This window comes from Polyodon spathula, chromosome 9 (genome assembly GCF_017654505.1).
Source record: "Polyodon spathula isolate WHYD16114869_AA chromosome 9, ASM1765450v1, whole genome shotgun sequence".
Taxonomy (NCBI): Eukaryota; Metazoa; Chordata; class Actinopteri; order Acipenseriformes; family Polyodontidae; genus Polyodon; species Polyodon spathula.
The window spans coordinates 17771289-17795749 of NC_054542.1; the positions used below are offsets into that span (position 1 = coordinate 17771289).

The 24461-nt window shown below is 39.9% G+C and overlaps 1 protein-coding gene across 1 annotated transcript; it reads left to right on the forward strand.

Annotated features, from left to right (window-relative positions):
* Positions 1-7704: 7704 nt before the first annotated feature.
* LOC121320450 (hemopexin-like) lies at positions 7705-21883 on the forward strand. The gene is made up of 10 exons (XM_041258785.1): positions 7705-7846; positions 8458-8480; positions 9043-9180; positions 10572-10714; positions 10846-10999; positions 11802-12014; positions 12837-12938; positions 13305-13435; positions 17821-17968; positions 21185-21883. The coding sequence occupies exons 1-10, from the start codon at positions 7782-7784 to the stop codon at positions 21409-21411; spliced, it is 1344 nt and encodes a 447-aa protein (XP_041114719.1). The 5' UTR covers positions 7705-7781; the 3' UTR covers positions 21412-21883.
* The last annotated feature ends 2578 nt before the right edge of the window (positions 21884-24461 follow it).

Here is a 24461-nt window from a genome sequence, read left to right on the forward strand (position 1 = left end):
GTGGGACTAGTAGCGGCCCCAGGTGGCGGAGAGCCATCAGTGACCCCAGGCAAAGCAGAGCCGGCAGCGCCCCCAGGCGAAGCAGAGCCAGCAGCGACCCCAGGCGAAGCGGAACCCTCAGCGACCCCAGGAGAAGAAGAGGAGAGACAGGCAACCCCAGGCGAAGCGGGATACTTAGCAACCCCATGGGGAAGCGGGACCCTCTGCAACCCCAGGCAAAGCAGGACCCTCTGCCACCCCAGGTGAAGCAGTACCCTCGGCAACCCTAGGGGATATAAGAGAGACACAGGCTGCTTCAGGTGATGCGGAGCAACAGCCGGCCCCAGGCGATGCGGAGCAACAGCCGGCCTCGGGCGGTGCGGAGTAGCAGGCAACCCCAGGCGGTTTGGAGTAACAGGCAGCCCCAGGCGATGCTGACGTGGCATCCTTGGGCGGTGCGAGGCAGGCATCCTTTGCGAGGCAGGCATCCTTGAGCGGTGACTGCGGCAGCGGACCCTCGGTAGGCGACAGCGGGAGGAGAGCCAGGCCTAGCTGTGGTGCTGGGGTTGGCCCTCTTCGCAGCCACTGCAGCTGGGCGGTTTTCTACCATGCTCCCCTCAGCAACCTATGCAGGGGCTGCTGAGATCCGGCAGCATCCTGCCCTGGTCATTTTATGGGTCCAAGGAGAGACAGCTCCTACTTCTCTCCCTCTTGCGGGGGTGGAGGTGGTGGAGACAGAGGCAGCTCCTGCTCCTCTTCTACAGGTGGTGAGGGAGGTGAAGGTAGTGGAGGTGATAGAGGTGACGGTGGGGAAGGCAATGAAGGTGGTGCGACCAGCAGGCATCCTCCCTGTGCTTGAGGGGTTGGAGGCAGAGGTAGTTCCTGCGCCTCTCCTAGTGTTGATGGTGGTAGTGAAGGAAATGGCAGTGCAGCCAAAAGGTCTCTTCCTTCTGCTGGCGGAGGTGGGACCAGCAGACTCCCTCTCTCTGCTGGTAGAATTGAAGCCAGCAGGCATGCACCCTCTACTGGCATAGGTGGAGGCAGAGGCAGCTCCTGCTCCTCTTCTCTTGCTGGGGGTGACAGTGGTGACGGTGATGGGACCAAAGGTGGTAGAGGCGGCAGGGGCTCCTCTCCTTCTGGCTACGAAGGTGGCAGGGGCTCCTCTCTTCTGGCAGCAAAGGTGCCAGGCGTGCTCCCTCCGCTGGGGCTGTGGACGTTTGAGCTCCTCCCACTCAGGCGCAGGACGTTCGGGCTCCTCCCACTCAAGCGCAGGATGTTCGGGCTCCTCCCACTCAGGCGCAGGACGTTCGGGCTCCTCCCACTCAAGCACAGGACGTTCGGGCTCCTCCCACTCAAGCACAGGACGTTCGGGCTCCTCCCACTCAGGTGCAGGACGTTCGGGCTCCTCATACTCAGGTACAGGACGTTCGGGCTCCTCCCACTCAGGTGCAGGATGCACTCCAGGTCCGTGTTCCCTCTCCAGCAGCTGTAAGACCATTCTTCCTCAAGGAGGGGGCAATTAACTGGGAAATTCCCCCACTCCCCACAGATGCAGCAACAGTAGGTCTTGCTTATGTTGTGGAGGAGGGCTTCCCAGCTGATCTCCTTCTGTGACTGCTGTTGCTGCAGCTGCTGCTGTCTCCCTCCCATTCCTCTCTTTCCTCCACAGATAATAAAAAAATTTAAAAAAATTTAAAAAAACGAAAAATCTGCAGTACCCTTCTTCTCTGGCTTGAGTAGGAGGCTGTGGTCGATCCCACTCTACAACCACATGTGGCAGGAAATGGCTGAGCGGTGACATCAGGCCAGAATGCGGAATAAAAACATAGATGTATGAAAAGCGCAGTATTAAAGAACAAAAATAAATAAAATATTTAAACAAAAGAACACTTGCTCACAGAGCACAAAAATAAAATTATAAACAACACAAATAAACACTAAGGTCATGCTAGGCACTCGCCTTCACTGATCCTTTACGCTTCTTTTAAATGTCTCCTGAAAAAAAGCTGCAAAAACAAAATACACAAAAACAATAAACAAACACATGGTGCTTCGTCGTCATATATACAATAACTCATAAAACAAAAACAAAACACAGGGGCTGAGGGGGAAATCCCATTCTAAAATAAACAAATAACACATGTAAGCAGGGCTTTCCTACCGCTCTGCTACATTCACATAAACACTTTTTGAAAGATATTTTCTCCCATGCCAATTTGGATATGACCAATTACTAGACTACCTTCACGTCCGCTGGTTAAGAGACACCAGTGAGAGACCAGTTCCCTCCAGGTCATATTCCGAGCAGTTTTCTATTTACATCGAACAGTCTCATGCCAAATCATCTGAAGTGAGATGGTTGGCTTTCCAATTTGAATTTCTTCTTGTGACACTGTGGCTAGGTTGGCAAATTAGCTGAAACAGGGACCCAACTTTTCATACACATTCAAGGATGAACTCCATTATAAATTAAGTTCCTTTGTTTTAGTGTTTTACTTCATATTTCATTTTTTTCACCCTTTGCAGCACTATCTGTTTCACACTGCATAAAGGCTTACTAAACCGCATGTTAAGTATGATTTGTTTTGTGTATATATGATCAATGTATTGACTAGATGATATTATATTCAAAAACATAAATATTTTCTTATTAAAAAATTGTGAACGGGCAGTTCAGTTGTGGTGCAGATCCTGCATGTCCCGAGGGTCCAGAACCTGCATGTCCAGAGCCTGCACATCCAGAACCTGCATGTCCAGAGAGTCCAGAGGCTGCACGTCCAGAGAGTCTAGAGTCTGCACATCCAGAACCTGCATGTCCAGAGGCTGCACGTTCAGAGTGCCCAGATAAAAATAGACAATGATATTAACATTTATAGTGTGCTTATGATCTAACTACCATGTTTGAGATGTAAGCGGTAAAGTCTACATAGGAACCCAAACATAATTGAGTAGATTTTAAAAGTCGGCCTGTACACACTGTTTTGAGATCAAAATCTATAAAAGCACCAGAAGAAATGCAGGCTGCAGGACACCAGTGTCCTCATTTGAGGACCTTACATTTGAATTTGTAAAGGATTTGTATTTCATTTCCAGGTATATTAAACATATCAGATAACAGATGCATTATTTAATACAGCACTATAAATGTGAGGATTAATAAATGTGTAATGATTGGGCCCTTGATTTCTCACATGGAAGACTGCATGCATCGGATGTAGAACAACTGTAATGTGGTGCTCAGTTGAGAACCCTGCCTAAAATATTCAATCAACCTTCATCAAAGGGAGGACTAGACAGCTAAAAATAGCAGGTGAATAATGAGGTTTAAATATTACAAAATAAGTGTGTTTTTTAAAAATTGTTTGGTAATTAATGCAGATGACCTTTGAATTGACATTACGCCAGAGATAAATGCATCTCCATAAGTCACCAGAAGTTACTAGAAATGACTATACAAATAAAAGCTGCTATTAACAAGATTATTTTCTATCTGCATTCTTGTCTTCTGAAACGGGTGTCAACAGCATTCTTGTCTATCGCCACATGGGTGTCACACAGTGGTATCACAAGTATCTGCCTTTAAATAGTCAAGAGCATTTGTTGTATAATATTAATAAACTACTATGATCAATTTATGAATGTGACAATGCTGGGGTTTTTTTTTTATGGTTTACACGTATATCTTGAAATATCTTCTTTTAGACTGTGAAATGCTGTGCAATAAGCAAAAAATACATCCCTAATTATAACACACACACACACACACACACACACACACACACACACACACACATATATTTCAGAAATACAATCAATGGGCACACATGCAATCTCCCAAAAAGTATAGGTTGTTTATTAACAGGCTCTCGATAACAAATTCCAGAAAGTTCAGCTATTGCATACACTGCAAGACATATGCCCCAATAAGAAATGTTTACCCACGTTTTTTTGTTTTTTATGTTGGCCAGGACCCAGAGTTATGCCAGTATTTGTCACTCCAGCACAATTTTAATAATGAGCTGTATATTGCATAACCATATTGATTAGATATGTAAATTGTTATACATCCTTTGCTTTAGAAGATCGGAGAACATTGTACTGATAATTAGTTAATTTACTAATGTAGCGGATCAGAATAGTGTTTCTATTTACTTTTCAATGGAGACTTGTGGCAGGGTAGGGCCCTGCTTGTAAACATGTGTGGTTTGTGTGCTGCTGGTGGTGGTGGGCAGGGTTGGTTAATTCCTATTCCCGCCAAATACATGTGAATATGTGGCTGTTCCCAAATTAGATAATTGGTGCTAATTTGGATTTAATAAGGCAGCAAGAAACTCCATTAAGAGAGAGGTTTATGCTGCCACATATAGAGAGTGAGAGATTTAATTTTTATTTGTACTTCATTTGCAGTTAATTCATCTGATTACAGGAAATCCACAAAGAAATTGTTAAAATCCACAAATTCCATCACCATATATATATATATATATATATATATATATATATATATATATATATATATATATATATATATATATATATATATATTCATCTTCAGCCTCTATTTCCAAACAATTAATAAAAAGCAAAACTCACTTTACACAAATCCCAAAACACATCAGTATCTACAGGGTTAAAAATAAATTCTTCTTCTTCATATATTTCACATAAGGCACCATTTGTATACCAAAGCATCTCAAACGTGTCCAAGTTATGCATTAGTTTTTAGTATTTAAAATCTAACTTAATCCTACATTTCACAAGCATATTAAAAACAAATACAGCATCTTGGCTCTTACAGCGATTTACCTTGATCTTCCGGCTCTTATAAATAGCAGTCTTTGCTTGGCCGAGCAAGAAATTGGCTAACTGGTCTGTATACTTTGTTTTTTTATGGTACTTTGTGCCAAAAATAAAAACTGTTGTATTAAAAACCAACTTAAGATCTTAAATAGATGTGCTAAAATATTTTTTATAAAATGTGAGTTAATCGGAAGAATTTACTAAAACAATGAAAAACCGTTTCTCTGAGGCCCAAATTTATAAATGGGAAAAACCAACAGCAAAAAGCCATGTAATGTACGAGTTCAGTACAGCCGCACTCAGCATTAAAATAACGACATATTTTATAAGACTAATTAGGTAAAGCAGGTGATTCCGCAATCAACCAATTTAAATACCCCTCATCGCAATTAGCGGTGGAGAATTACACACATCTCAATAAATAACGGGTTTGGGTCAGCCCTGCGTGCGTAGGCTACGTCAGCCTGGTACTAGTCATGGTGATGAGGATGCTCGGAAGCAAAAGCTGAAATTTACCAATATGGAAGTGGAGATTTTGGTATAAGCAGTACTTGTAACCCATGAAGATGTGTTACAAGCTTGAAATACAGCCCCAGGACAAATGAATAAAATATGGAATGTGCGGTGGCTTCTTAATAAACAAATGTACCACTTCAGAGTTTGTAGTAGATTGCTTATTGTGACGGAAATATGAGTTCTGGTTGGAAATCTCCCTCCCGACCTGTGAGGGCACAAAATAGCAAAAGGGAAAATTCTGAAACGGACGGGCCTGATAATTCATTTCCAGGGTCAGGAAGTCGGTCAGCCTGGATGAAGGCGAGACTCTGTTGCAGGAATATATTGACCTGGAGGGTAAACGAGGTAGCAGCTGCAAGCAATAAAAACAAATGCAATCGTTTGCCAAGGGGTCATGCGTAATAGCATAAAGGGGCCAGAGAATCAGTAATCTTTTCCTTCACTTGGGTTCTGTGCATATATGTGGAAGGACAGAGAGAGCCGCAGTAATAACTACCGGAGAACCATTATTGTGAAGAGAATATTCGCAAGTGTTTGTTTGTTTTGTGTGTTAGTAATTGTCTTGTTTGTTGAATCACCAGATGGCTAAACATGTTCCGGAGCTGTCACTTTTGGGCCAGCACAAGCCGAAACTTAGCACCCACCACGAGCACTAATACACACACCCTGGACTGGTTAGCATGTTTTAGTATTGTGAGGCAAATAACGCTTATTATTTAGGACTGTAAACCCATTTATTTGGCTCTGCGCAGTACACACTGTTGTGTATTACCGGATCATTTTCTTTTTGGTCACCAGACCCGGAGTACAATAAAACCCTTTCCAAATGGATTACAGTTGTCTGTGATTACTCCAGCACTGCATCACTTCTAAACCTGTTCAAAATCACCAGCCACTTTGCCACAGAAGCACATTTAAATAAGAACCATCTTGACCAATTCGATCCCTAATATTAATAATTTTGTTCTGAAAATACTTAAGGAATTCTTCGCACCTTGCAGGAGAGGCATCAGTATAGGGAAGTGCGGCCAGTGATGGTGTTATTAATCTGTCAATAGTTGAGAAGAGCACTCTGGGATTAATTTTATTAACATCAATACAATTTGAGTAATAGTAACATATGGCTGTCCTCAAAGCTTCATTGTAATTTAACAGATGTTTTTTTTTCCAAATATCATAGTGTATATGCAACTTAGTAGCCCTCCATCTATGGATAATGTACAACATTCCCTTTTCATTATGTATAAGGCACTATTAACCCAAGGTTCAGTTTTTTTAGAAAGAGCTGTTTGAGAAATCCTATAGAAATCAAAAGATTTTAATAAAAAAATCTATCGAAATATGTCAGCTGTAAACACTTATTCTCAAAAGGAAATATATAGAAATATCTCAACCCTAGAAATCAGTAGACTAGAAATGCTGATGGGGCTCCCAAGTGGCGCATCCAGTAAAGACACTCTGCATGGAGTGCAGGATGCGTCCTATAGTCTGGAGGTCGCCAGTTTGAGTCTAGGCTACTCCACTGCCGACCGTGGACATGAGTTCCCCGGTGGCGCCACGTAATTGGCCAAGCACCGCCTGGGTGGGGGAAGGATTAGGTTGGCCAGGGTGTCCTTGGTTACTCGTGCACCAGTGACTCCTGTGGACTGGCCAGGCACTTGCAGGTATGCCTGTAAGTTACCCAGAGCTGCATGGTCGTCCAATACTGCACCTCTAAGGTGGTCACATGGCGGGCCTGCAGAGTGAAAAGTGGATGCTGACGACGTACGTTTCGGAGGACAGGTGTGTCCATCTTCGTCTCTCCCGAGTCAGTGCAAGGGTGGCAATGGTGGGCTGGGTTGAAATAAAAATAATTGGGCATTTCAAATTGGGGAGAAAATAAGAAAAATAATTGCAGATTCCAAATTTTAAAAAAAAGAAAAACCAAGAGATATTGGGGCCCTGGAGAGACTCTGAAGCAGAGCAACCAGATCAATCCCAGGGTGTGAGGGACTGAGTTATGATGATAGGCTGAAAGAACTGAATTTATTTAGCCTAGAACAAAGAAAATAGGAGGGTGTGGCAGCGAGAGAATGAATCCTCATCTCTCCTCAGCACAGTCATACTGCATGTTTATAATGAGCACCAAAACACTCCATTCCTACCTCCCACCTCATAGCCCTTTATTTTAATATGTTGTTCCCTTAAAAAATAAAAAAAAACGGTATTACAGAGCAATTGCCCACAATTGCCTTGACCATAATCTCAACCCCTTCAGATTGATGATGACAGGTACTTTTTTATGTACACTAGAAAGGGGGTGGAGATGTTTGTTTTACAACAGACTACCCTGTCATGTTTGTGAAATCATTTTTGGATGCCTCTTTTTAGCCCACTTATAGATCAATACACCCACACACCTCAGCCCCACACGAGGAAGGTATAAATAAGTGGCTCCACCAAGCCAGAGCACCCTATTAGAGGATCTCCATCACGAGACCTTCACCATGAGACTCCTGTCCTTAGCCCTCTGCTTGAGCTGGGTTCTGGCTCTGTGCCTGGCTGCACCACCGTGAGTACTCTCCAAACTTTTACTGTTTCATTTCATAGCTAACTACTGACACAGCAATGCTTAACTCTTATTCTCTACATATTTTAACATTTTATAACAACTGATCAAAAGTTATGGTATATGGGTTTCATTGGACCCTATTTTACATTGCGCTGTATAGATAAACCATGACTTACTTAATTTTGGTTTATAATGATGCTATTATCACACTTTTTGTATTTACATCCGTTTCATATTTATTTATCATATTTAAATTATATGTGTACTATAGCCAACATGATTTATAGAAAGGACAAAAAACAACTTGAAGAGATAAAGCTTCAAATATTATTAAACAGAGCAAACTGAAGTCAAAGATCGTTATTCTGTTCAAAGAAAAAAACAATCAGAACTAACATAACGTTACTTACTGTCCATTCTGCAATTCTAAGTGTAAAGTAATCCTTTTTTCCTGTTTCTTTTTTCTGTTAAGTTCTGTGTCCTGTGATATGAAATACAGAACAGCAAACAATATGCCAGACAGCAGAGCCTGCTCAGGCTCGGCAGAATATAGTGCACTGTCCTCTCTCTTTGTCTCCCTGCTAAAGTCTATCTTTTCTCTCACTCTACAGGCATCACAAAGAAGGCAACTCAGGTGAGTTGCTGATTCAGATGTACACTAGGGGAGTAGAGACGTATTGATAATGTACTAGTGCTAGTTCATAAATATGGAAAACAGGAGGGAAACACTGCCACTGCTTTACCATTGAAAATCATTTGGTAATGGATCTTATTTAAATAGAGGGCCTAAACAAAATGTAGCCTTCCCATGTCAACGAAATAGGCTTTCATCTGACCCTTCTCATATGATCAGAATCCTTCAGCTACATTGTTTATGTTTAGCTGGTATTGGTAGTGTTGTGATAAAAGGTAAGTCAAATTTATAAACTGCACTTCAAATGGACATACTCACTTTTGTGCCAGGTAAATTGTTTTTTACATTAGTAAAGCCTACTTAACTGAACATTAACACTGAGGAGTTGCTTCTGAATATAGCTGATGAGCTTCAAAAAAACAACACTCCTCCTGGGTGGGGTGGGGGGGTGGGGGTGGTCTCTTGCAAAGGCTGGGCACAGCTGTAACCTGACTCCACTGGCGATTGCATAATCGGTAAAATTCACCCCAACAAGAAAGACTTATTTCTGATTTTACCCCAGATCCTCATCATAAAGAAGATCATGCTCATCCTGATCACCATGGTCACCCTGATCACCACTATGACCTTGTTCGCTGCAGTGGGATAGAGTTTGACGCTATCACTCCAGATGAGCATGGAGTCACCTACTTCATTAAAGGTAAATCAGGTGGAATGACAAATAATAGTTGAGGTAAATATAACTGAATAGGCTGGCTAGAAAGGGCACTACTGCTATAGAATAAAAACACTTTTAAACCTAGATTTACCTTGAACTTTGGGTAACTGTTTCATTGGGTACCCTTCTGCTGAGAAAAGTTGTAGGAAAATAGTCATAAATGTTTGTGGCAGGAAATGGTGTTTCGGTGACATCAGCCCAGAAGAGGGAAGCACACACAAGTCAGGTATCTGCAGTTTACAAAAAGACATGTGTGCCGTTTATCAAGTACACACAAAATAAATAAAATATTTAAACAAAAATAAACACTGTTCACAGAGCAAAATAAAACAGGTTAACAAAAATCAATCACGAACACACAGGTCAGGCTGGGAAAATCACCTTCACTGTTCGTGTATACTCTCCTTTCTCCTTTCTTCTCTCTTCTCTCTTCTCTCTTCTCTCTCCACCACCAAACACCCACCCGGAGTGGGGAGAGCTGCAGGTATTTATACAGGTGACCATCTTCCGATTAGCAACAAGTTAATCACTTAATTAATTCAGGAGATGACCACCTTCTGCACGAGTTTTTAATGTGGATGGGACTTCCCATCCACGCTGCAAAACAATACAAAACGCACGCCGGTTCGCCGTCATCTATATAAAATATACACAATACAAAAAAATAATAAACAAAGACCAAATAACACAGGGGCATAGGGGGAGACCCCGTTCTAAAAATAAACAAGCAATACGATCAAACAGCAGGGCTTTCCTACCACCTTGCTACAATGTTCATAAAGGATCACACACATAATTAGAAAAAAATAAAATAACGTTTTACTTCTCAGAGTTGCTAATAGTTTATCTGGACAGTGCCAGATATATGTCTCGGTTTGTTGTTGTTGAAAAATGCTGAGCTCCAGTCGAGTTGACAGACTGTGACTGGCTGTCTCGGCAACAGGACTGGTTGCTTTCATCGGTGCAAAGTATTGATTGTGTAGTTATGATGGATAATAAAATACATTTAGACCAATTGTGTCTTTGTTTAGTACTTGCTTTCCAATAGATGTGATGTGAGCTTCCATTAGGGCAAGTCAATTGTGTGGATTGATTTTAAGTTTGATTCACAGTCACGCAGTGATATTCCAGCAGGCATCTTCTGCCTGATAGAAGCCTGCTAGAGCTGGAAGCCGGTGCTGAATCATTTGACTATCCCTTGGCCTTGACTTTAGGCACTTCCTGCTATCTAGCTCCTAATCTTTCCAAAACTGCAGGACTACTATCAAACAATCTTTCAAGCCATATAGATGCATAACTTTGTATGTATATGTTTGCCTATCCTGTGTTACAGCATACAGACTCACACTTATATTCATTAACCTCTGTTGCAGATGACCACCTGTGGAAGCGGTTCAGCGGCTCCTCAGAATTTATTAATCAAACTTTCCATGAGCTACATGGGAGCATTGATGCTGCTTTCAGGATGCACCACAAAGCAAAACCTGAAGACCATGACCGGGTATTCATCTTCAAGGTAATGCTGCTTGAAAAAAAAAAGAAACTCTTGTTAAGTATTGACTTCCAAACAAACCCCAATGCAGATTTGTCCTGAGGTTTCAAAGTATTCTAAATAGTTTCCTGTACCTTTGTTTCCCTGTCTTGTAGGGTGACCATGTCTGGAGTTTCTACAGCCACACACTAGAAGACGGCTTTCCCAAACTCATCAACAATGAGTTCCCAGGAATCCCATCTGAATTGGATGCTGCTGTGGAATGCCCCTCTGGAGAGTGCAAAACAGACTCTGTTATCTTCTTTAAGGGTGAGTTGGGTTACTCCAGTGTAAAGGATGGAATGTAGTTAAAGCTAATGGCAGAGTGACCAAATGGCTTTTGCTAAGTGTGGTTTAGTGTTGGTTCTGTGGAGCTGGAAGCGTGGTGTAGCTTAATGATTGTTACTCAGGGACTGGGAAGAAGTCTGACTAGAGACAAAAGATGTGGAGGAAGTTGGGCCCTCGGGTTTTGAGCAGTGCAAGACAATGAACTGCTGGGGATTCCGAAGAGAGCGCCGCTTTGGTTCTGGCGCTCCCATTGGTGAGGGAAGCAAACTGGCAAGGACTGTTTCTCCTCATCGTGCTACAGCAAACCCTTTTGGCCAGGCACCCAGAGAGTTCAAAGGTGGACACCTGCAGGGCTGGCCTTTGTCCTCCAGAGGTCGGTAGTTTTCTGACATCCGCTCTCGGTTCCTGGGTTTAAAGAGGAAGCTGGCTCATCGGAGGACCCTACTGAACCTTCAGGGCTATTAAGATGGGGGGGGGGGGGGTTACAGCGGTGAGGGGAGTGGGAAATTATTGGACATTCAAAATTGGAGAGGAATACTGGGCAAAAATAATTGATAGATTGTGAATTACTTTTAATGTTTGGGGTTGAGGGACTGGGTAAAGAAGGGGTAGCGATTAGAACTAAAAGACTGGAAGAATGACCTTGTGTTTAAAATTGGGAAACTGAAGGTGTGTGGTCTGGAGGTTAATGTGAAGGACTACATGTTAGAGTTGAGGAACTTGAAGGCTGTGTGGCTGAAGGGTTAGAGATGAAACAATTAAACCTTTTTCTCTCTCTTCCAAGGATCCCATGTATACCACTATGACCTGATAACTCATTCAGTGAAAGAGAAGGACTGGCCAGAAGTTATGAACTGCACTTCTGCATACCGGTGGCTGGAGCGCTATTTCTGTTTCTGGGGCACAAAGTTCCAGCGTTTCCACCCAGTCACTGGACATGTATTTGAAGGCTACCCCAAAGATGTCCGAGATTACTTCATGAAGTGTCCTGGCAGAGGTAAGAACAGAGATACACCCCTATGCAGGGGTTGGGCGGAATGGGGAATCGGTGGGCTACCTAAATCTAAAATGGAATCGAATGGCTATGGCCTTAGACAAAGAAGAACTAAACATTTAAACAACCTAGACATTTTTAAGGTAACCGTTATAGCAGGATTGGGCAACTTTGAGTAGTAAAGGCAGGGCATGCAGACATGTTTTTTATAGAAATGTTTCATACTAACTTTTGTACTTGATAACATTAATTTAAAAATCCAATTGATTCCTATGATGACTCATTTAAGCGATTCATATGTTTCAATTTTAACTAAATCGAGTTATTAGTCAAATTGATTAATCTTGTTACATAATTGATTTATTAAAATGTTTGGATATGCTGTACTTGATTGATTACTGTCTAGTTCACAGTCTTACATCAGGACCCCATAAATCTTAGCGCCGGCACTGAGTATAGGGCCACAATCAACGAAAATCCTTTAACAGGCCATACATAATGCATAACTCATACAATACACCACGTTAGCATACAACTAATCATGTATTAACAGTGTACAACTATACTTGCTCTTCCACATTGAAAAAGGCACTTTACACCTAGAGTATGCTTATCATAGCAAAAACGAAAATGGTTGGGAAATAAAAAATATAACAGCAGAGTCTGTTAACTGTTGGCCAGCGAAATAAAATGATCTGGCGGGACATATGCTGCCCCTGGGCTGCCTCTTGCCTATCCCTGCTCTAGAGAGAGCACTGTTCTTTATCTGATAGTTGCTCTCACCTGTTTTCAATGTGACATATTGTCTTTCTTCCTTGAATACAGGCCATGGAAACAAAACCAGAGAAGATCTTTTTGGGCGCTGCAGTAGAAAACCATTTGATGCATTCACTGCTGATGATGAGGGCAAGGTATATTCTTTCCGAGGTGAGGAGAACCAACATGGTCATTCAGTGATCGAGGCACAAACAATAAACCTATAATATGTGGTCCACATAGTTCCTTGCAGTGTGAAAGATCCGCTAAGAAAAAATAGGTGAATTAACAAAACCAATAACAAAAGGTTAAGGTATATTTTAGTCATTGTATTATTTCTGCTGTAGTAACACTAATGTGTGTTTATTTGAATGTAACTTTCTTTTCTAAAAGGAATACAATACTTGAATGTTGCAAGACTAGCAAGAAACAATACCTGCTCTTATCTGCTGTCAAGTTTTAATGGGGAGATGGGTGTGAAACTGGATAGATTTACTCAATGATACAATATTTTGTTAAAACTCCAATATCTCCTAGGTGAATATTTCATGCGACTGGACACGAAAAGGGATGGCTATCATTTCTGGTCAATCACCTCTAACTGGAAGGAACTGCATGACTACATCAATGCTGTCTTCATCTGGGACCACAAAATGTATTTCATCAAGGTATGGAGGGGAAGGCCATGAGAAAAAGGGAGGGAGTGATTGAAATATGTTTTTATGCTTTTGTTTTTATTATGAAGTAGTCCGGTAATGCACTTTTTTTAATGTTCAGTATAAAAAAATGAATCAATTAAAAGAGAATAGGGGGACAATTTTTAAAAGTTCATAAATGATAACTCCAGCATTAATGTGACATTGATTTTGTCATTTTCAAATATTGTTATTTATTAAATAATTGTGCTAATGTGATTTACGAACTAATGTTAATCTTAACAAGCAGTGCTTCTTGCGACTATTTGTATTGTTTGCATGGGAATTTAAAAACAAATCCATGTTAATTGTCATAATTTATCAGTAGTTCATTTGCACTTGGAAAAAGAGGTTTTTAATTAATGAAAGAGTATATAACTCACCTTGATACAGACATTTAACAGACCGCAGCTGTCACGCGAACGACACAGAGAGAGAGATAGTGTACAGGACCAGGGTTCATTTCTTACAGACTTCCTCGATAATTGAGTATTTGTAATTAGGACAATAGTTTAGCCTTTTTCTATAGCACTTGTAAACTTAAGGAATGTTTGTTGTATTTCTAAAATGATATACCATTATTTGCAGTGTAATTTTGCTACCAAGAAATTATCAGTGCAACTGTAGCCTATTTTAATTCTGCATACGTACACTGTATGACAGCTGTAGATTTTATTTGAATTACACAACTGAAATCTTGGGATAGAAAATGGCATATTAGATATTACAATAACGTTTCCTTAGGTGATTGCGGATTTGCAATGCATCGTTGGCTCTCAACACTCTCAACACACGCAGGTGTTAGGAAACCGAGCAATGTTCTGAGCTACTCAGAGCCAGTAAGTATAATATATACCTTGTAACCTACAGTTATTGCGAGCCAATCACAGAAGCTTAACTCAATATTAGCGGATAGCAACAACTTGAAAGATTAAGATGAGACCAATCATAACAACTTATTTAAATTGCAAGCCCGGTGACATTTCTTGTGAAGTCCACGGAAGCAGCTTGCGGTTGCTAAAGAAATAGAACTTCCTCTGTCTAGCTAGTAGTAGCTAAAGGGCCACCTGTCTTTCAGAAAGAAAGAGGAAGTATGTTCACAAACAACTACCAATAATAACACATTATTATTATATTATACCTAAATCTTATAACCCGTAATAGCATTTAAATCTGAGCATGGAAACCTTAAACAATCATAGCAGTAGCAGCATTAAAGTGGCCCATCAAATTATCATATAACTAATATCATAACTACTTATAATTATCTTATTATGGCTTTAGCGAACATGTCTTGTTCCTCCTGGCACCATGACAATCTCTGTCTTGTCACGTAGGCTTTCTCACAGTTACTTTAAAGCATGACTATATATGGGCATTTTCAGTCTACCTGAGACCCTCTTCACTTGGCAATAACAAGATGCCGGTGGAGGCTGAAAGGGGAAGAGAAATGTTTAGACTGCTAAAGACTATATAACTCAATTCTTAAACTTAATAGAAATAAACTTCAAAGTTCTTATTACATTGGTATAATCCCTTTTTAAGTCACACATGCTAAACAAACACATGAACAAACAGCTCAGAGGTTAGTACATTAATTGCATAAGATGTAATTTTCCCACCACAGTCTTATCCACACAAGAACAAAGAACAGGCATCAAGGACACACAGATCCACTAGGAATGTGATCAAGGTCACTGACATGGATTTTGCCTAAATTGTAATGTTGTCAGACTCCCCCCACACTTTACGTACAATGTACACTTTCACCTTCACACGTTTTGTATGCATATAAAATGTTCTTATAATACTGCAAGTGTTCGGTGGCTACTTCTAGTCATGTTGAGTTTATTTATCATGGAGGTGAGCAAAAAGTACAAGAGAAAATGCATGATTTGGAAGAAATCACTGAACAATTAATTATAAACAAATTGGGTATTGGGTTAGGGAGTTCTATCATAATTTTAAAAGCTTAATAAATTGTTACATACATGATATACATGCATAATAACTAATTACAAACACAAATGGCACTTGAAACGTATGTATTTATAGCCTACAATCGTACATACTAAAATACATACAAAAGTAGATGTCATCATAAGAAAATAAATTCCATCCAATATACATAGCTGGCTTAGGTTATTTTTTTATTTGCACGTTAAAAGAGTTATATAGCAAGGGGTGGCAAACTATCCCCTCAAATGAGGGTAAATAACTATTTATGATTATTTATTTGATTTTTAAATTTGTACCATCCGATTTTTACCCACACGCCAAATAATCGGCATTTTATATGTGAAGTGTCCTAAATAAATGTACCTTCTGCACGACAAAATGCTGAATTTTAAATGAAGTTTACAAATTATACATAAAATAGATATTCCCATTATTTGTTATTTCCATTTGGCTGCTGCTCGCTGGTGGGAGAGCCGCCTCCCTGTGCGCTAGTAGTTTCCACAACAGCGAATTGTGCTTCCATTCATTTTTCTTAATATATTTCTATAAATTCCTATCCAGTTTCAAATTAATTTGTTCCAGTGGCAGCTGCTGGGCAAAAAAAAAGGAGGCAGATAAAAAGGCAGAGGGCTAAGAGGGCTTGACTGACTTCATATTATTATTATTGTTATTATTATTATTATTATTATTATTATTATTTGAAAGAGACACCTTTATCCAAGGTAACATACAAGTGTAGCAGGGCAGTACTGTACAGGGTTACAATGCAAGAGTATACTTTACAATAAGTGCAAATAATACTACTAAAACACAATATGAACTAGGATGCAACAAGTTAGGATTACAACAAATTATATCTACAATGACATATTAGTAGTGCAGTCATGCAAGGACACTGCATCAGCTGAGGATCCAGTATTGCGGGGCTTAGGTCAGGCAAGTCCAGTGCCTAGTAGGAGGGGTAGACCAAGAGATCTGCAAGTGCAGTTTAAACAGGTTCTACCCCAATTTGGCTGTTAAATGCATTTTCCCCACTAGCCAACAAAGAAAAGAAATCAGTGACCCATCACAGTTTATTCTATGCCAGTGTATGATTAAAAATGCACTGTATTAAACATGAATATAGCATGTAGATTGCAGGACCACGTCTCGAACATACTTTGCATACAATATTTTCTAAACAAAGTTGTTAAGGCGGGAGAAAGACACAAAAAATCAAGCACTTCCTATCGACTTAAGTTGCTCAAGTTAAGTAAATGGCCAACAAAGTCAAAATAATGATATACCGACCGTACAGGAAAAGAGAGTGAACGAGTTAGCCTACACTGTGGAAAATATGAGCATACGAGACCTCGCACTGTCTTCTGGGAACAGTAGTCATCTGCCATTGCAAGCACTGTACTGTGTGTGGTTACAGCAGATAGGAGTTCTCTAGAACCCCCCAATTAAAACCTGTGCTCAGATCACATGATTTAAGTTAAAATTTCATTTTTTCTTGCATTTTTGACAATATTTTTGTTTTTGTTTTACTGACGATTATTATAATTAGGGCTTCTGTTTTGCATTTTTATTAATTTTAAGTTTTATGCAAATGTTTTTTTTCGGGGCTTTTCCTTTTTATATACTGTAAGAAACTATTGTTTTCCATTACTTTCCAAAATGATTTCCGTTTTTTTTTCTGTCACAATAGTGGCAACTTGACAGTACTTGCACACTTAGTTATACCATCGTTCCTTTGCTGTCTTCCACAACAAAATCCTTCTGGTCACAGGCACATTCTTCTGGGGTTTCTGTGTGTCTCTGCATTTCGCCAGAATTTGCAATTCGGTTTGATTTCTCACTATCTAACTGTAATATACCTTTGAAAGCTATATTACAAGCCTTCTACTGTAATTGTAATCTTGGTTTAAATCTCGCAAGTGGAGTCTCCAATAGAAACGTATAATTTGCTGCCACTCAGGAGTTAGGGTGGGTTTAAAGTATTCAGAACAAATGAATGATATATACAAATCAGGAAAGAGGGACATTGCCCAACTGCACGGAGAAGTAGTTTTTTGGTAGTAGGTTTTTTTTTCAATGGGAAAGGGGTGAAGTCAACATGCATTAGTAACTATTTCCAGTGTTTACTGGTTTTACACCGATTTTATTCGATAAGCACCAATTATAATGCTACACAACAATGTATATATAATTTAGTTTTTTTCACTTTGAAATTTTGAGGAGGCGCTGCCTCCCTTCTCCTCTCAGTAGCCTCCACTGATTTGTCCAGTTTCAGAAATTTTACCTGTACTAAGCAAGTCTAAGAAATCAAGTAAGTATAGGTTGATGTCTTCATTTCTTGTTGTTAATGCTGTAATGGAAGTTACTTTTTGTTACTTGTTCTCTGTCTCTTCTCTCAGGGAGATCAGGTGTACATCTACAAGTCTGATGCACACTACACGTTGGTAGAGGGCTATCCCAAACCACTGGAAGAGGAGCTGGGAGTGAAGGGACCAGTGGATGCTGCCTTCCTGTGTGGGAACTCTCATGTGGTGCACATCATTCAAGGTAGGGTCGGCCTCATTAAGGCAGGCTGGGGCCTCAATTGATATTTCAAGCTTCAGTGCCCCACAGTTGTGTTCAGTTTGAAACTGAAGTAAAATGAATTTGTGTCAGTTCCCTGTATTCAACAGTTTTGCCATGTTCTGTTTAAATTTCTTGGGTTGTTCAAAATACTGATATCTGGGCAAAATCTGTATTAATACATGTCCCTAATATAGTTATTTATTAATGTTGTACTGGAAATTAAAATACAAGGCAAAAGACTAAAGTGGTGTGTATTACATCATGTTGTTACCATAGAGGTTGCTGTAAGGCTCTGTTGACAAACGTTTTCATACTAAAATACTTCAAGAGATTCCACCTGATTACAGTACGAGCATCAAACATTCATCGCTCTACTAGAGGTTTCAAATGCTTCTGCGAACAACCAAAGTAAAATGCAGGCGGAAATGATTTTTTTAAATTTTTATTATGCCCTTTTATATATTTTTTTTTTTAGGAGGCTCACACAAATTACTGTTATAAATCTCTTACCTTTAATTGTATCAGCAAGCAGGTTCATTGAAACATTATGAAACATAACGAGAAACAACAAGCAGAGTGATCCAGGTAGAATTAGAAAAGAAAACAAGCAAGAAGATACATCCAGCTCTCCACTTTAACCCTCACAGATTATGTAGTTATTATATAAAGACACTATCCATAATTTCGGTATTACAGATTTAATTTCTTCCATTTTAATCCCTCAGTATTCACTTATTTTCTAACAATACAGTACTACTATGAGTTTTTCCAAATCGCTAACCAAATCATGCAAGGCTGCAGATACCTCGGCAGGGCCAGATAACACACACAGATACAGAATTGGGAGCAAACTGGAAGAACAAGACTGTAGTGTGCAAGGTATATTTGTATTTTGACTAATTTAAAATTGTAATAATTGAATATCTTGTTTTGAATTCAAATCATGTAGAACCCGACCCTTATTGAAATAATCAGACTAGACCACGTTTCCAGTGAATACAAAGTAACAGTTTTATTAGAAATAAAACTAATTAAAGGAAAAATTAAAAAGGTGCAACAACTAAAGTAAGAAAATACAGGAAGGAAGAATTAACTAAACTAAACAGTACAGAAAATAAGGTTCAAACAACAACACCCCCACTCCCGCTGGCTGATTAGCGATTCAACGCAATCTATGGGCTATTTAAGACGAAGGTTAGTCTTAACAGGGGTATCGTTAATAACACAAATATTCACTTTCGTTAATATTAGATAATCAAAGCATCGTTAAATCAGTCTCATATATATATATATATATATATATATATATATATATATATATATATATATATATATATATATATATATATATATATATATATATAGTTTCGGTTCAGAAGACAATTCTCACTCTTGCGAGGTAAGATCTGTTATCAAGACAGCTAAATTTGTATTCTAGCTTCTAAACGCAGAATGAAAATTGCTTTATGAAACTCACATCAGTTTGTATAAATCACATAAACAAATACTATTGTGTCCATTAATTCAAAGCATGAATTGAAAGCAATAATAATTCTTACATTCCACTTAAAACAAAACATTAATTTTACTTGAAGGTCTTCTTATTCACGAGTTCATAAGCGCATTACCACACTACTCGTTGAATACTTAACAGATTTGCGCTGCTTCCTCCAGCTGTTTCGTGTCTTCAACAATACAGGCGCTTGAAGCTTGCCCGTCAGCGAGGTTCCGGGGTCTGCTTTCCTCGCGTTTCGTCTCCACTTCAGGGTACGAAATAAATGTCTTTGCGAGAACGAAGAGTCATTAAGGGTCATACTTCAATACATGTCGACTTCAAATGTTTATCCAATTCTTTCTCCAGTGATCAATCAGAGCTAAGTTAGACAAGTACTTTAGACGTCTCACGCAGCGGACTCCCACACCAAGGCAAACACTAGAAAAGTGTCCGAAAACGGTATCTCTGTCGCAGCTGGTCGCAGGCTGGATTTCCAGGTTATCACAGTTGAAAGACTGGTTTGTGTATTGGTGCCTTAGATTTCGTGTCAGTAGCGTCGTTTCAATGTCGCGCTCATACTGTTGTAGATCTCTCTCTCCCCATTTGATTGGATTGTTGGGTTAATTTGTGCAGTGCCTGAGCCCACGTGAAGTGTTTTTCATTGGTTCTTCTCATACCGACATGGTGCCTTGTTCTCCATTGTACCGCTATTCCGCCCCCTGTCGGCTGGATTTATGACAGACTGGTTCTCGTCTTAAGAGTGAAGACACCTATAATTGCTTGGTTTGTGGCGCCGAATGGGTCGTTCAGCGATCGTGAAGATCGCTGAACGTGTCCAGTATTTAGTTTATGACTCTTTATAAAAGCATTCTTTGTCAGTGGGGGAGTTCGAGACCAGAAACCAAGAAGACACAGATAATGGTTTAAGATCCCCCCCCTTTATACTCCCATTCCGTTACTTTCAGGCACAGAATGATATGGTGTAATAGAGTACATACTTTTAAATCCGGTACGTATTGTAACAGTATGAAAAATTCACCATTACTGAACCAAGATAAAAATTAAATCCAAATGAAAATGCGTAAATGTAAAAGGCAATGCAATTTAACAAAAGACTAAAAAACACCAGTTTCCAGAATTAAAACAGTATCCAAAGTTAGTATTCAAAATTGCATTATATAGTGCTTGATAAGGCCCTAATGTCACAATCACTTGCAAATGAAAATGCACAAAAGAAATTAAAGATTACAGATTAAAAAAAAAAAAAGCATCACAGTATCTAAAACTGTTTAATGATTAACGTTTACATTACCATGCCTTGCCTCGTTTGCTTTGTTTTTCCTCGTTTGAAATTGGAGGAAGTGCTGTGGCATGCCAGACTGATTTGGCATGCGAGAAAACAAAACAAAAATAAGTAAATAAATAAATAAAAATCGAGGGCTGTGACGGATAAACAGGTACATTATAACATTGAAGAGATGGGGTTTGTATCAGAAAACTGGTGAGTCTGAAATCGCGTGTGACAGGTAAGTGCATACATATGTTACATACGTATAATGGGGATTGATTTTATTCTTAATACAAGGGCGGGAAAACATGACTGACATGTATCTGGGTAATGGATATCCGCTGACTGTATATATTTTATTTCCTAACCAGTTTTTTCATCTCTTCCTGTTGTCTCCCCACTAACCTCCCTATAGGAAAACGTATGCTTGATGTTGACATGTCAGTGACGCCGCGCAAAGTGGTGAAGGAATGGCCATTGCACTTCGATCATGTGGATGCAGCAATGTGTGGACCTGAAGGGATACGGGTTTTCATTGGGGAAATTTACTATGAATACAAAAGCCCTATGATAATGGCAACTTCCAGAATGCAACCAATCCCCCACAAAACCAGCAAGGAGCTATTTGGCTGTGATAATTAGGGTGCAGAAGCAAGTTATGTAACGAGAAGCACTGTGCAGCACAAATACAGTATTTGTTACACAGCATCCTTCCTCCACACACACCAGCTTGACGCATACTTTCAGACATTTTTATCAATAGATCTTCAGTGTCTCAGAGTAGTAAACAAGCACCACAAAATACACCAAAATCTTCCCAAACCCTCCTCTGCCTCACTGACAGCACTACTCTCCTGTTGTCCAGCCAGTTCTTAACTAGCCCCTCTCACCCTTTCTTTGTCCAATGCCAAGTAGCTAATCCCTCCCAAACCCCTTGACATGATGCATCATCCTGCTTTCCCTGGACAGACAACTCTTTAAAGATAACTCTATTGTAAACCACTTCACAAACGGGGGCGAAGGAAGGCCCTCCATTTGAGTCGCACCTCTGTACCACATTGAACAAACTGAAAATAAACTTAACTGTTTAATAAAATGCTTGCTTCTCAGTGTACCTGATTGTTGTTTTTGTGAGGAATGCACCACATTTGAGGCCTATGTAGTCAATGAAAGTGCAAGATTTATGAAAGTATTTTGCTAGCTACAATCACTTTAAGCAGAAATTACAAATATCATAAAGTTGGCTGTTATTTTTTAATGTGGATGATGTGCACTGGTTGTTAAGTGGAGACCAAACCAATCACATATCACAACCTGAGTTGGATTTGAACTAGACCTCAAGAGGTGAAAAGCATGTGTTTGCATATCTCTTTTTATGTTGTTTGCTTGCCATTACCTGTGTCTTTCCTTTGTTTATGAGTTGCTTTTTTCGCCTACAAGTTAAGCAATCTCAGAGAGAGCTGAAAGCCATGGAGAAGAATGGAAATGAAAAAGACATGAATGGATTTATTTATTATTTGTATATATTTATTTATAAAAAAAAGTGATACATTTTTAAGCAACATCTTGACAGTTGAATAGTCTCGCCAGTACCCACTCTTTCACCTTTACAATAGTAAAAGCATAGCAAAGTGTAATTAAGCATAATGAAAGCATTGTAAAGCATAGGTAAGCATTGTAAATAATAGCACAATTTGGTAAAGCATATTAATAAACATGGCAAACTAGGTTAAACAATAGTAAATCCCCAGTATAACAGACAGTAAAAGCATGGTAATACTGCAAAAATACTGATGTAAACTTTTATAAGGGTCTACCCAAAGATGCAAACAGTACCTGAGGCTAGGCGGTGCTTGTATTCATAGAGGAAGAAGGACGCCTGGGGAAAGTTGCACTTCATCTCCATTTTTCCGGGTACCACATGCACAGAGACGCCTTTGTCAAGGCCTTCTTCCAACTTGTTCAGCATTCTGGAGGCCAAGTAGGTGCGGGCATACTGGGGTTCAACCTCGATGGTGGCGTACACCTCTGGGGGAGGATTGGGGATCTTCCACTCCAGATCCACGATCAACTGGTGAATGCGCCCCTTATCTAGAGAGGAGGGGGCCTCATTGTAGCAAGCCACCACCTGCAGCCCAGAGGGGTCACTGACCGAGATTAAGTTACCACACTTTGAATTCTCCACACCTCCTTCATTGCAGCAACCTCCCTCAGCCTGCCCCTCCTCCACAACCTCCTGTGTCACCATCACAGCCCAGCGCAGCCAGTCATAGTTCTTCTCCAGGGTTCTGAGAATTGTTGCGGCCTGCTCCTCCCATCTGATCTCTGTCATCTTTCCCGCCTCCATCAATCTCTTCACATCTTCTTTAGCCTGCTCCTGAAAATAGTCTGAACACTGGCAGCCTGCCATCTTCATTGTCTTGTTGAGGGCTGTCATCTTCTCAGACCATGTTTTCATGAGGAGGGCCTGGTCTCTGCCAGTCAGGGAGGCCTGAGTGAATAGGCACAGCAAGCCAGTCCCCAGAAAAAAGTTCACCTGGAATAAGAACATAAATATATGTTATACTAGACCACTGAACGCAAACCGCAAACTGGACTGTACCATGTAAACGTCCACCCACAGTGATTGGTTCCAGGCTGCAACAATGCAGAAGCTGGGAAACTATTTTCAATGTTTTTGCATGGTAAAGTGTTACTAAGCAGACTGTAGGGTTTAAAATACAATACATTACTTTCCCTGGCTTCCTGTTTTGTTGTATATATTACTGAAATATCTTTTTCAACATAATCACATTGTTTTGATATCTTTATTAACATATCCCTGGTCATAAATCAGTTTTGAGAAGTTATTTCCTTGTGTTCTGAATTCAAAACATCGTCCAGTTGAATTCAACCTGTTCAATCAGAAATATTTAATTGGTTCCCTTCTCCTCTCAAAGTTCAGCATTTTGATTGGTTCAGCTACCGCCATCTTTGCCAGGACCGCAAAGTAGTCTGTTGTGACGATTAACCATTTACAGGGTGTATTTCACAGTGATTGTGTTCTGAATTGCAAAAATTAATCCAGTTGAATTCAACCTTTTTCAATGTTTTTTTATGGTATTGGTTGTTCACTCTGGCACAGATTAAAAGGGACGGGGACAGGTTTAGGAATCCAGAAAACAGCAAATCAGACAACTAAATAAATATTTTGATTAGCATGTAAGCTGTAAGTATGTATTTTACACTTGACTTTTATATAGAAAACTTCCAATTGGCATGAAATATAAAACCATGACGGTTTATTCAGTCTATATGTCTTTCCTTCTATCTGTCTGCATATCACACTCACATTTTACACATATCTAAAGAACTGTTTGTGCAACTATTATGAAACTGGCTAATAACATTCTCAGTATTAAAGGTCTCACAGATGATTCTTTGAAATGGGTCTTTGATGGGTTATGAACAATGGGGATGTATAGTGAAGTTAATATTAGAGGGTCTCCTTTGGATGGCCTCCTTTGACACGTCTAGAGAGAACACAGACAGATTTATTGTCTAATGATTGAACTACAGTATAAACCAATCTTAAGGGACTAGTACCAAACAAATGGGCTGTGAAGGGGAGCCAATTTGGTTGCAGCCAGGTTGGTACACAGCCAGTCATTACCATATTTATACACAGCCTTGTGGCTTATTACAGACTTTTC

Excerpts from the sequence above, each read along its gene's own strand:
- LOC121320450 (XM_041258785.1), top strand. The coding sequence starts at position 7,782 with ATGAGACTCCTGTCCTTAGCCCTCTGCTTGAGCTGGGTTCTGGCTCTG. Across the intron at positions 10,715-10,845 it reads ACCGGGTATTCATCTTCAAG|GGTGACCATGTCTGGAGTTT; the intron begins GTAATGCTGCTT and ends CCTGTCTTGTAG. Across the intron at positions 13,436-17,820 it reads ACAAAATGTATTTCATCAAG|GGAGATCAGGTGTACATCTA; the intron begins GTATGGAGGGGA and ends CTCTTCTCTCAG.